This window comes from Bubalus bubalis, chromosome 5 (genome assembly GCF_019923935.1).
Source record: "Bubalus bubalis isolate 160015118507 breed Murrah chromosome 5, NDDB_SH_1, whole genome shotgun sequence".
NCBI classification, from domain to species: Eukaryota; Metazoa; Chordata; class Mammalia; order Artiodactyla; family Bovidae; genus Bubalus; species Bubalus bubalis.
Window position 1 is genome coordinate 18,793,631 of NC_059161.1, and position 11,515 is coordinate 18,805,145.

The 11,515-nt window shown below is 48.6% G+C and overlaps 1 protein-coding gene across 1 annotated transcript; it reads right to left on the reverse strand.

Annotated features, from left to right (window-relative positions):
• Positions 1-9,134: 9,134 nt before the first annotated feature.
• Positions 9,135-11,287, reverse strand: IER5 (immediate early response 5). The gene has a single exon (XM_045165671.1). The coding sequence runs from the start codon at positions 11,077-11,079 to the stop codon at positions 10,105-10,107; it is 975 nt and encodes a 324-aa protein (XP_045021606.1). The 5' UTR covers positions 11,080-11,287; the 3' UTR covers positions 9,135-10,104.
• Positions 11,288-11,515: the final 228 nt, after the last annotated feature.

The following is an 11,515-nucleotide window of genomic DNA, read 5'->3' on the forward strand; positions in this document are numbered from 1 at the left end:
ATAACAGTCAAGACAATGTACCATAGGTGTCTAGGAGCAGTGCAGCTGCAGCTGCGAGTCTTCTCACCGGAGTTATGGAACTGCTCTAACCAGCCCTGCCTCACCCTACCTCCCGGCTTTCCTCTTCTTTCACTCTCAGTCTTTGGGAACTCAGTACAGAAATAACCTCCTCTTCCCAAGAACCCCTCCCTGACGCTCCAGTTAAGCACCCCTCACCAATGTCCTCGAAGCCTGAATTCCAGGGCGTTTTTCATCCCCCTCTCTGTTAAACATCAAGTTCCTTGCTGTCTCTGTACCTAGAGCCCAGCACAGAGTAGACAATAAACATAAAAGGCTGCATGCCTGCAGAGGAGTTCACAGAGAGTATGGGAAGTCATTAGAGGCTTTTGACTCAGAGGCTGATAATATCACGAAAACTCTCTGGTAAGCTGAGTAATCGATTAGTTATTCAGTGCTGGGGGGAGGGAGGCTGAGGGAAAGGGGAGAACGAATGAAGTAGTGAGGGCTGGAAGAATGACCAAGTGGGGACCGTTAAGGGGATGGAAAATGATCTTCATGGGGAGGAAGAGCTAGAAGCTTGAGCTAGATGTTTGAGCTAGATGTTTGGATGTGTTGGCAAAAGGGCGAGGTGAGGCAAGGCAAGGTCAAGGTCTGCACCCTTGGTGCCGGAGAAGGAACTAGAGTAGAGGAAGCAGACTGCAGTCACGGGAAGGCACTGGAAGTGGCAGAAAGGGGCTGCGCAGGAACTCATGGGAGGAGATGCTGTTGTTTAGTCCCTAAGTCGTGTCTGACTCTTTGCGACCCCATGTACTGTAGCCCACCAGGCTTCTCTGTCTATGGGATTCTCCAGGCAAGAATACTGGAGTGGGTTGCCATTTCCTTCTCTAGGGGCTCTTCTTGACCCACGGATGGAACTTGCGTCTCTGGCATTACAGACAGATTCTTTATCGCTCCGCCACCAGGGCTTCCCTGAGAGGAGATGATCTGTTTGTTTTTAGAAATAGCTTCATCTAATGAGGACAGAAAGCAGACCCACTGGAGGAATTCTGAGCTCTGCATTGATTTTGTCTCTCAATGATGTAAGCGTGGAAAGCCTAGCAAGCTAGGGTCTCATCTTGACTTGTCAAAACTTGTGATGAAGATGCAGGAATAAGGTTCCTTTAGTCCTCCAGCTTTGGTAGAAAACGCAACCCCCCACCCCTATCCAGTAGAGCTATTCATTCTTTTCCATTTTCCCAGTGTTCCAGAGGACTTTGCTGGGGCATAATGCAGCTCTCCATCTGGACAGGGCTGTGTTTGATCAAATACACTGCAGCTCTCAGTTCATTACCTTTTCCTCCTTCTCACATTCTTCCTGTTTTCTGACTCTTATTTTCGTCTTGTGTCTCTTGAAATCATCACAGACATCTGTCACTCCTGCCTTCAACAGCTGTCCACCCCTCTCTCCTCTTCCATCTCCTTAAACCTCTCATCAGTTGCTTTAAGACACCTAAAACTGCTCAACTTCCCTCCCTCTTCTCAGCATCCCGGAACCTCATTGTTGGACATGTCTCAACCTGTTCTTGGTCTCAGACTAATCCTCTGTAACACCGAGAATGACAGATGAGGTCAGACGTTCTTGGGAGGGGAGGAAAAAGCAAAGTTCTTACCCAGGAACCCATGCTCATTCATAACTAGCTTTCCAAATGAGAGCATACTACGTGTGTGTGTGTTTTCTGCTGACAAAACATCCAGCCCTGCTTTCCTCAGAGCACATGCATGTATTCTGATGCTTTAAACTCCTCATATCTAAAGAGGACAAAACATCAGAAATATATATCTTTCGATTAGCAGCTCGCAGTGCTAGGGTTTCAGGGAGTGATCCTTTATCCTCCGGGATCCTCTCGCCCTTTGTTACCTTGCCAACTGGTATATTGGGGCTGGAGCTGCATGAGTCTTTATGAGCCGAGAGTGAGGAAGAGAATGCAGGGCGGCTGATATTAACAAGGTCCCTGGAGTGATTTATGAGCTTCTCCAGTCTCCTTTTATTTGACAGGAGAAGGAAAAGAAAGTGTTTATTCCTTCTGATAAGAGACCCTTACTTAGTAGCTTATGTATTCAAAACCCATTCATCTCAATATAGCTGTTTCAGTGCCCACTGGCTCTGTCTTAAGACACACGCACACCCTTTCAATTGACCCAGCATCCTCTCTAGCAATTATCCTGGTTCTCTTTTGCCTTTTATGTCAAATTTCTTGAGGAGGAAGCTACAGCTGGAGCCTCCACAGCCTCTCCACTCTCTTTATAATCAAAATTTCTGTCCCATCTTCTGCCTGAATCTCTCTCAAAATTCACCAAGGACCATGTTTAGTTCAGTGGTCCCGGTTTCCTTAACTTTTATGTTGCCCATCTGTCTGAGCACAAGCCTGACTCCCACCTCTCCACCAACTGTGGTCCTGCCAACAGCACCCTCTTCCTACTCCAGCCCTACCTTCATGCTTCCCCTTCACTAGGTCCCTTCTCTCCTGCTTGCAGTTTCTTCCTGCTCTCAGCTTTAAGGACCATCTCTAAACCTGGCCTTGCTCCTCCTGGGAAGCAGCATATGACAAGGCCCAGAAGCTTGCGGCTAGTCCCATGTGGAGGAAGGAGTGTGTGAAGGAAGGAATGACTAGAGGGAACTAGACTTGGGTGACCTCAATTTGAGAAGTTCATGCTAGACAGCAGCCCCCGCACCCCCCCCCCCACGACCCTTCCCTCCAGATCCCTGGAAATAACTTTTTTTTAAATTGGAGTAGAGGTGATTAACAGTATTGTGATGGTTAACAGGTGGATAGCAAAGGGACTCAGTTATACAGATACATGTATCCATTCTTCTCCAAACTCCCTTCCCATCTTTCCTTTCTTCCCTGGAAAGAACTCTCTTTAATGTTCATGCAAGTCACTTAGGAATCTTGTTAAAAGCAGATGCAGTAGGTCTGGGGTGGGACCTGAGATTCTGCATTTCTGGTAAGCCCCCAGATGACCCAAGCTACTGGGTCAAAGACCATACTTTGAGGAGCAAGGGGCTAGATCACACTTAGGTATTGTCAGATTTTCTGGAGAGGGGACGGTAGTTTCTCTGTTGTTTTTGCATCTCATCTGGAGTGTAACCCACCCTACATGAGGGCCAGGATCCTGCTGTTTGCACTTTTGTATTTCCTATTGATGAGTTTCTCCTGGATGTTCCCGTAAATACTTAATTGATGGGACCCAGGGCTGAGTTGTTTTATATCTTCGGACTTTGCTTTACAAACTAATTTATCTTGAAATCACAATTGTGAGGCAAGTAGATACTTTTTTTTTTTTAAGCTATAAATAGAAACTGAGAAAGATGAATGACTCTCCAAGTAGTGAGTCACATTTTCATCAGATTCTGACCTACAAGTCCCTGGCTCAGAGGGATCCCAGTCCAGGGGTGAATTCCAGCACGGCCTCTGCTTGGGTTCTCACCTGGTCATTCAAGATGCCCTACTCACTCTCTGGACCTTGTTTCCTTTTCCCTGACAAGTAGGAGACCATTCCTGTCCGCCCTCCCCTCACAGAGGAACTCAGGAGCTTTAAGCAGCAGCCAACTTCATGTTAGGCTGAGGCCAGATGCCTCATGCTGAGGTGACTAAAAGGTTGGGAAGCAGACAGCTGGGCCAGCCCACGCGCCGGAATCTCCCACACACCACATCTTTACAGCTGCCTTCCTTAGTGCAGACTAGGAGCGCCTGTTCAAAGACATTGTGAAAACCGAGGGAGTGGAATGCAGGGAGAAAACCACAGAAAGCACAGAGTAATAACGACCTCAGCATAGCGTCCCATGTACCCTAAGTTCAGCTTCTAAACGGAATCTCTGCTTTCAGGGATTTCTCCCACGGCCATAAACATAAAAGCAACTCTAGTCTAAAGTAGGTCATACACAGAGAGAAGGCTCGTGTTGATAAATGCACATGTCAAGGTGCTTCCACCCTTTTCCAAACCAAAAATAAAACTTGGAAATTGTCTGAAAAAAAAGGAAGGTTGTGGCACAGTTTGAGAACAGCCAGGGAAGAGAAAGCTCCTGGGGTGCTGAAGTCCCTCAGCGCACAGCAGACCTTGACTGTGGGAAAACTTGACTCAGTGGTGATTCCCACCACGACGACTGTCCTGGGCCGCACAGTCTCACTGCGCAGTCTCCAGCTCACTTGCTGCCCATCACTTTTGTTGTGTGATTTCAGGGATTATGACTACTCCCACCCCCTACTTCTAGTAACTCACTGTAAAAAGTTTCTTTCAATCGATTAAAGTCTAAGAGAGGAGAGACAAAGCAAAGAAGCACTTAAGAGATTTCTTGAGACTTCCCTGGCAGTCCAGTGGTTAAGACTGTGCTCCCAATGCAAGGGGCGCGTGTTTGATCCCTGGTGGGGGAGTAAATTCCCCCACATGGCATGCAATGTGGCTAAAAAATTAAGGGAAAAATAAAGAGAGAGACTTCTCCATTAGAGGGGCCTGTGGATTCATTACCTGTTCAGAAAGTGGCAAAGGAAGAGGGAGCTATGTAGCCCATGGGCTTCCCAGGCTTTTCCTTTCCTTTCCCCCATCTGGTCACAAGCCAAGCTGCTGTTTCTAGGATAAATACTCCCGTACCCAGCCCCTACTACTATGCTGGAATCTGGGATTGGATGACCAGTGATCACAGATGTGACTTGATCGCTGGTAGGTAGAGTCTCTAGAGACTGCAAGCCTCGAAGTCAAGAAATCCAGCTCTGCTCCTTAGCTAGTGGTAGGATTCCCAATCATAGCTCTTCCCTGCTTCTCAGACCTTTCCCCAAACATTAATGTGAGCACATCAGAAAAGGATGGAGGGCAGGAATCTTAGTCTCAGCTTCGACAGAAAGGCAAAACAGCTACAGCACTGAAGCAGGTATCTATGGCTCAAAGGGCAGGATGACACTAGAAAAAGTCATACACTTGTGGATCGACTTGGAGAAAAACTCTTAACCGGTGGTGTCCTGGGTTCAGGAAGTGCATCAAGTGTGGGGAGTAGCCTAAGGAAATCCTGCCCTAAGAGACAACTTCAGTTCTCTGAGGGAACAGAATGGTTTTCTTTGACCTTAGAGAAAGCAAGTTTCCAGCAGCCTCCCTGCCCCAAGACTTGAGAGGTCAAATGAGTTGAAGAACAAGCAGGTGGGAACACATAGCTTTGGCACACCCCTGAGTTCTAGAAAAACTGAAAGGAGTCTTGCCTTGGCATCTCAGGGAATGACTGGGCTGGGGTACCTGACAGAAGCCCAGTCCTGAAAGCCCAGGGAGAAAGCAGAAGGCTGGGATTAGGGCTACCCTGGTGCCTAAAAGGGGCAAAAAAGAAAAGCTGTGTCTCACCATCATCCTGTAAGTTAGGAATGTGGTTTATCACACACAGACTTGTTGTGACCGGGTCCTAGAAAACTCGATTATATAAAATATCAACAGGCCTACTTAATGCCAGTCCCCAGAGAGACCTGCTGGGGAGACTTGGTGGTGATGACAGGGGCCAGCCCTTCTTCCTGCAGAGACCCAAAGCTAACAGCCAATACTGTTTCTCACCTACCCGGAAGTAGCATCCAGAGGTGGAGACTGCTGCTGGTCAGCAGAGCAGGCAGGGAGAGGCCCTTTCAGGAATCCAGTCCCAGGAGGCTTCTCCCTCCCTCCTTGTAGGATTCCAAAGGTCTGAGATAAACCCCAGAACACAACCCAGCAATATCCCAGCTGGGCTATATTCTCCCAAGAGAGAGCAACTGCTGGAGAGAGATCTTATTTTTAAAACCCTCTTTCCCACTTGGGCTAGAAGGGCGGTGGCAGGCATTGGGGAAAATTGTGTTTGAATCAGGAAGGGGAAATTCTACTAGATGTGTTTATCCTTTTAAACTTTTTGTTCTTATTCTCTTCTCTAGGGCACCCTCCAGAATTGCTACTGAAAAACTCCCAGGTCCAAAAGTTAAGATCACAATGATTCCTAACATCAACTCTGCTTCTACTGTCTTTTTCCTCCCAAGGCTTTCCACTGGGTGGAATTTTAAATGTGAACAATGGTTCAAAGGCTGAGAGACAAACTGCTCATTACTGGAAAGAGTGCCAGGAATCCTGGGAAGCAGACCTCACTCCCCACCCGAGTTCTGTACCTAATCAGAATGGCTTCTTTTATAGTCACAGGAGGGTTGGATCAGTGTTTCTTTTCATTCCTGTCTTCTTCAAGGAACTTGCTGGGATAAAAGCAAGCCTAGGAGAATAAAAAATTCACAAAACAGGACAAGAATAAAATATTTAGGGCAAGAGATCAGAAGTTCTTTGGTTATTCAGTGAACTGAACTAACTCTACTTAAAAAAAAAAGTATAAGGAAATAAACGTCCATCAAACTGCATGTCACAGTGGGTATTACCCTCTTGACCTCATCTCACAGGCTCTAAGCCAAGTAGTTATGCCTAGCAAGTTGGAAACTCAGATTAATCCAATGATAAAAACAGAGTTTTGTCGTTATGAATTCTGTTCCTGATATTTATTATATCTTTATTCTGAGAAGCATTCTACCAAAATTGTTAGATGGTCCATCCGCTTCCACTTCTCATCCCCAGATCCAATCAGTGGTGAATGGTAGGAATACAAGGGTTATTATCACTACATTAGGTGCCTTAGGGCAAAGGCAGTCACGTTGGAGGGGCAGTTCAAGCTTTCCAGCATTAGTTCCTTTCCCCAAATATAATCACTGGTTTCTGAGAGGGAATACAAGTTTAAAGAGTCACAGTTGAGATGTTACTGAAACTGACCACCTCTATTCACTACTCATGTGATCTTCCTGGAGTCCTTGTCAGAAAGCACTTTAAATATCTGGAAAAAAATGTTTCCAGACCAGACCTGAGGTTAATTGATCAAAAAATTCCCTCCCTGAGTGGTCAAGAAGTGGTTCAGTACTAAAACTACGGTTCATTTCTGGTCACACTGAATCTGATAACCCCATCCTGGCATTGGGAAGGCTCTTTTCCAAGACCTATCAATTAACATGGCTTAAGAAACATTCTATGCCCAAGCAATTCAGGCTAAAAATAACTCTGTGGGCTATTTTTTTTTTTCCCTCTCTGCTCATCCACAGAAAGCATTTGTATGTCAACAAGATCTCTGCTCCTTGAATGTTTTCACTCTTGCTTACTCCTCGCTGAAAATAGAGCTGTTTAATACAATCAGAAAAGTCACAGGGTTGGTGAGAGACACACAGAACAGCAAAACTGTTCTAAGCTTTGTGGACTGCCCAGTGTCCAGAGAAAAACAAGAATAAAAGAACCTGGAATTCACAGATTGGATTAATTTCAAAACAGCCTCTCCTTTCCCCTCCTTTCTTACAAATATACACAATTCTTTTGACCATAGATCTGATTTATACACAGAACTCACTTCTACATTAACAACTAACAATTGTATGCTTACTTATCCTATGTATGATGTGCTTTTCTAAAAACTTTAGAGGCATTAATTTTCACAACCCTACAAGGTAGGCACAATTATCTCAATTTCATAACCGAGAAAAAATTAAGGCACAGAGTAACTTGTCCAGGATCCCTCGGCTACTAAGTGGCAGAGCCAAGATACAAACTCAGAAAGTCTGGCTCCAGAGCCCAGCTCTAACCATGACATATACTGCTTCTACGATAAAAATTCATCTTTACTGATTTCTCCAAAGCTGTATTTCCCTATCAAATATATCCATTTACCGTTTCTAAACTAAGCAGACTCATGGTCCCATGGTTCATCTTAATGTGAAAACAAGATCAATGGCGATTTTCATCTCAAGCAAAATGTATCAACTCAAACACACCAAATGTTCCCTTCTTTCAAATATAAAAATGCACTGAGTTGTTCAAGCATAATAATTACTTTCTAGCAACAGGAAATGTTTGCAAAATTAAGGCCCTAGACAACTCCAGTTTAAGCAGTCGCACTCAATGGGTCTCTTGTGGCTGTAACTGAAGTAGCTAATCGATGAAAGCAAAACAAGTCAATGTTAACAAGACCCTGATTAGAGAATGTTTAATTTTATGAATATATTATTTATGGTGATGGAGCATAAAGTAGAAAATTCCTTTGACTTAACCAGTCACAAATAGATTTGCAAAAATACCAGAACATGGGGTCTACTGGCCTGACAGAAGTTTACACTGTCAGGACTTTAGGGAGCAAAGCACTCCCTTATGCTTCTGCTCAAAGGCAATAATCCCTTCTTAGAGGTTTGTCTCCTTTCCTCAATTTTTCCCACCTCATAAACACCCAGTTTATTCATAAGCTATTTTAGACCAGGTCCATCTTTTAAAGTACTAGCAACCGTATTTTAAGACACCATTCTCTGATTTGCTTCTGAGAGATTACTGACTACCCTTCAAATACTGAACATTCGGGCTTAGACCCCCCCCCCCCCCCAAATGTATCAATACATTGACTTGGCTGTCAAAGTATTTATTTACCATGACCCACAGCCAAAACACTGATGTCACTATTTGGGTGACAAAAACAAACAAATCAGGCTTTGCTAATTCATCTAGCCCTCCTTGGCCTCCAACCTCATCTAGTTTGACACAAGCTGTTTCCTTTCACTGATGCATTTACTTTCTACAAACAATTTTTAAAAAAATTTTTAAAGCATTGAAATTTCCATCCTGATATCCACTGGAATGCAGAGGTGCAGACCTGACCAGCTGGCCATGTCAGTCTCAGCAGTCTCCCTCAGGTTTTATTAATAACAGGAAACTAAAAGTTTTAGTGAAAAACACTTTTGTGGATGGGAAGGGCCTCAGAAGTTGGCACTTAAGTTATTTAATATTGGACATCGTCAGATTGGGCTAAAAATCAAATTGCCTAAATTGACTTTAGAAAAGGGAGTTTTAGTGGCAGGTTTCAAGAAACTGGCAGACCACTGATATTAGTACCTAACAGCAGTCTTCTGATGTGAGGCAGAAAGCTTAAATGTGCCTCTCTCCATAATTAATGAAGTTAGCAAACAATGTCCCCAGGCTGCACAACTGGTATTAAGAACCACATCTTCAATTTTCCAGGCGGACCATAGTTGCCCTCCTCCCACTTCCCTCACAACCCGGACAGGCGATTTACACACGAGGAGGCAGTGAAGTTGCTTCAAAATATTTAATACGTGTTAGACACGTAAAGTTACATTTTTATACAAAAATCAATACAACGAAGGAGAAAATACTGTACAAAAACCTTGTCAGTTCCCCCAACCTTTATACAACAAAGACTGGAGTCACTATCTACAAAACCATAGGGCCTTTCCACTTAGGGCTTCTGTCTGTAAACTTTGTTTCCTTAAACACTTTTTAAAAGCACTGTGTAGTAGTTCTGATCTAGAGCTTTTAAAAAATAAATCTTTTCTCTATAAACTCCATATTTCCAAGCTTGAACTCTTCTGTGAAGTTCATCAAGCTTTTTTTCCCCTCCGTGAGGAAGACAAGGGCTGCGAACACTCCCTTTCCCCGAGTAATCACAGGGTATAAACGTTTCTTCAGTGACAGAGAAAGGTGGGGAAGGAGAGAAACAACACAAGTCTCTACTCCAGACTAAATCCCTCTAGTCCGAGGAAATCCTGGGAGGAAACGCCGCTCCTGGCCTCGGTGCGGTTCTCTCTTTCATGTAAGAGGTGTGTGTAAAGTCCCTTCCTCCCCCGAGAGCGAACGGGGAACTCCCCGGCCCCGGCCTTTTTCGCCGCTTCCTTCTCGGCGCTGCCGGCAGAGGAAAGTCCCTGTCTGCCCCAATCTCCTAAACCGCGGGGAAGGGGTGACGCTCTCCAGAGGGGCAAAATAGCCTTAATTCAACGAGACAAACTGACATACACAGACACAGACACAAAAGTCCACGATCGCCGTCCTCTTCCAATAAGTCTCCCACTCCGAAGTCTCCAGAGGAGACCCGAGAGGCTCGGCCCAGGCGGCCGCCAAGCCCAAGGGCAGTCTGTGCCGCCCGGCGGCACCCGCTCGCGCTCGGCGCCGACGGCCTCGGGGGCGTCCTCGCCGCCGGGAGAGGCCCAGCCCTCACGTCGGGACGCCCGCTGCTCAACTTCGTCTCCGCACGGGGTCCGCGGGGGCTCAGAAGGCCACGATAGCAGTGCTCCAAGGGTTAATGTCTCTCAGCACCGGCTTATCGCAGCAGATCTGCCCGGGCTCGGCGGCTTCCGGACCGCTCTCCTCTCCCTCCGCTTCCTCCCGGCCGCCCCCGGGGCTTTTCCGTAAGAGTCCCGAGAAGCTGGAACCGAAGATGCTAATGAGGTTAGCCACGTTACCGGTCTCCATCTCCTCCTCCTCCTCCGCGGCCGCCGCCGCCCCGCCCGGCTGCTCCTCTGAGTTCCGGCGGGGTTTCTTGAGCGGGGTCGAGCCGGGCGCCGGGCAGTCCGCGGGGCCGCCGCCCACCCCCGCCGCGCCGCGCTTTCTGGCGCAGACACGGGGCGACGCGGGGGGCTCAGCTGCGGCAGGGCGCGGCGCGCGGCAGCCGTCCACGCGAGGGGCCGCTCTCAGCTTGTCCTCGTCCCCCGGGGGGCAGCCGCAGGGGCCGCGCGCTGCCTCGGGCCCCTGGGGGAAGACCCCCGAGACTTCGGCGGGACCCCCGGCTCCTCCGATCGCCGTCTCTCGCGGTCCCTCCACGCGGCGCCAGGCAGCTTCCGGCGCCTCCGCCTCTCCGCCCTGAAGAGTGTCCCCGGCGGCCGTCACCGTGGCCGCGGGCTCCGCGTCACCCGCCCTTGGCACTTCTGGGACGGCAGGGCGCTCCGGCTGAGGCTCGGGCTCCGGCCAGGCGGCACGGCCGGCCGGCGGAGGTGGCTCCCCCCAGCCCGCGGGTGGCCCGGCCGCCGACTCCTCGGGCTGCTGCGGCGGCGCCGGGGCCCCCGGGTGACCGGCCAGGTAGAGACCGGGGCACGGGTCGCTCAGGTAGACCTGGCGGGCGCTGCGGAGCACCAGCGAGACCAGGAGGTTCTTGTGCAGCTTGATGCCGCCGCGCTGGACCCGCGAGTTGTAGATCTTGCCCAGGGAGATGCTGACGATGCGGTGAGCCTCCAGTTTGAACTCCATCCTGCCTCCTCCTTCCCAGGGCTGGCGCGGAGGTGAGGGGGTGAGCTCCGGCCCACGTTCCGAAGCTGAGACGGGAACAAGAAGTACCAACAAGTCCGCCACGGGGGGTGGACCCTCGGTCTGTGAAGACTCCCGAAGAGAAACGGCTCTGACGACGCGCTCACTAGCCTCCACGCCCTTCCCACTACAGTAACACAGCAAGTTTCGCGTCCGGTCGCTAACTGAAGGCAAGCTGGCCGCCCGGCCCCTTATAAAGGCCTTTCGACAGCCAATCGCGAGAGGCCGCCAACCGTTCCGGGGCCATCGGCGCGCCCTCGTGCGCCTCGAGCGGCCAATCAGAGACCGAGGAGGGGCGCCAGGGCTATTCGAACGTTAGTCCCGCGGAGAAGGTTCTTAAAGGGGGAGACGCGCGTGACCGCCTGCAGGCGGTTACCCC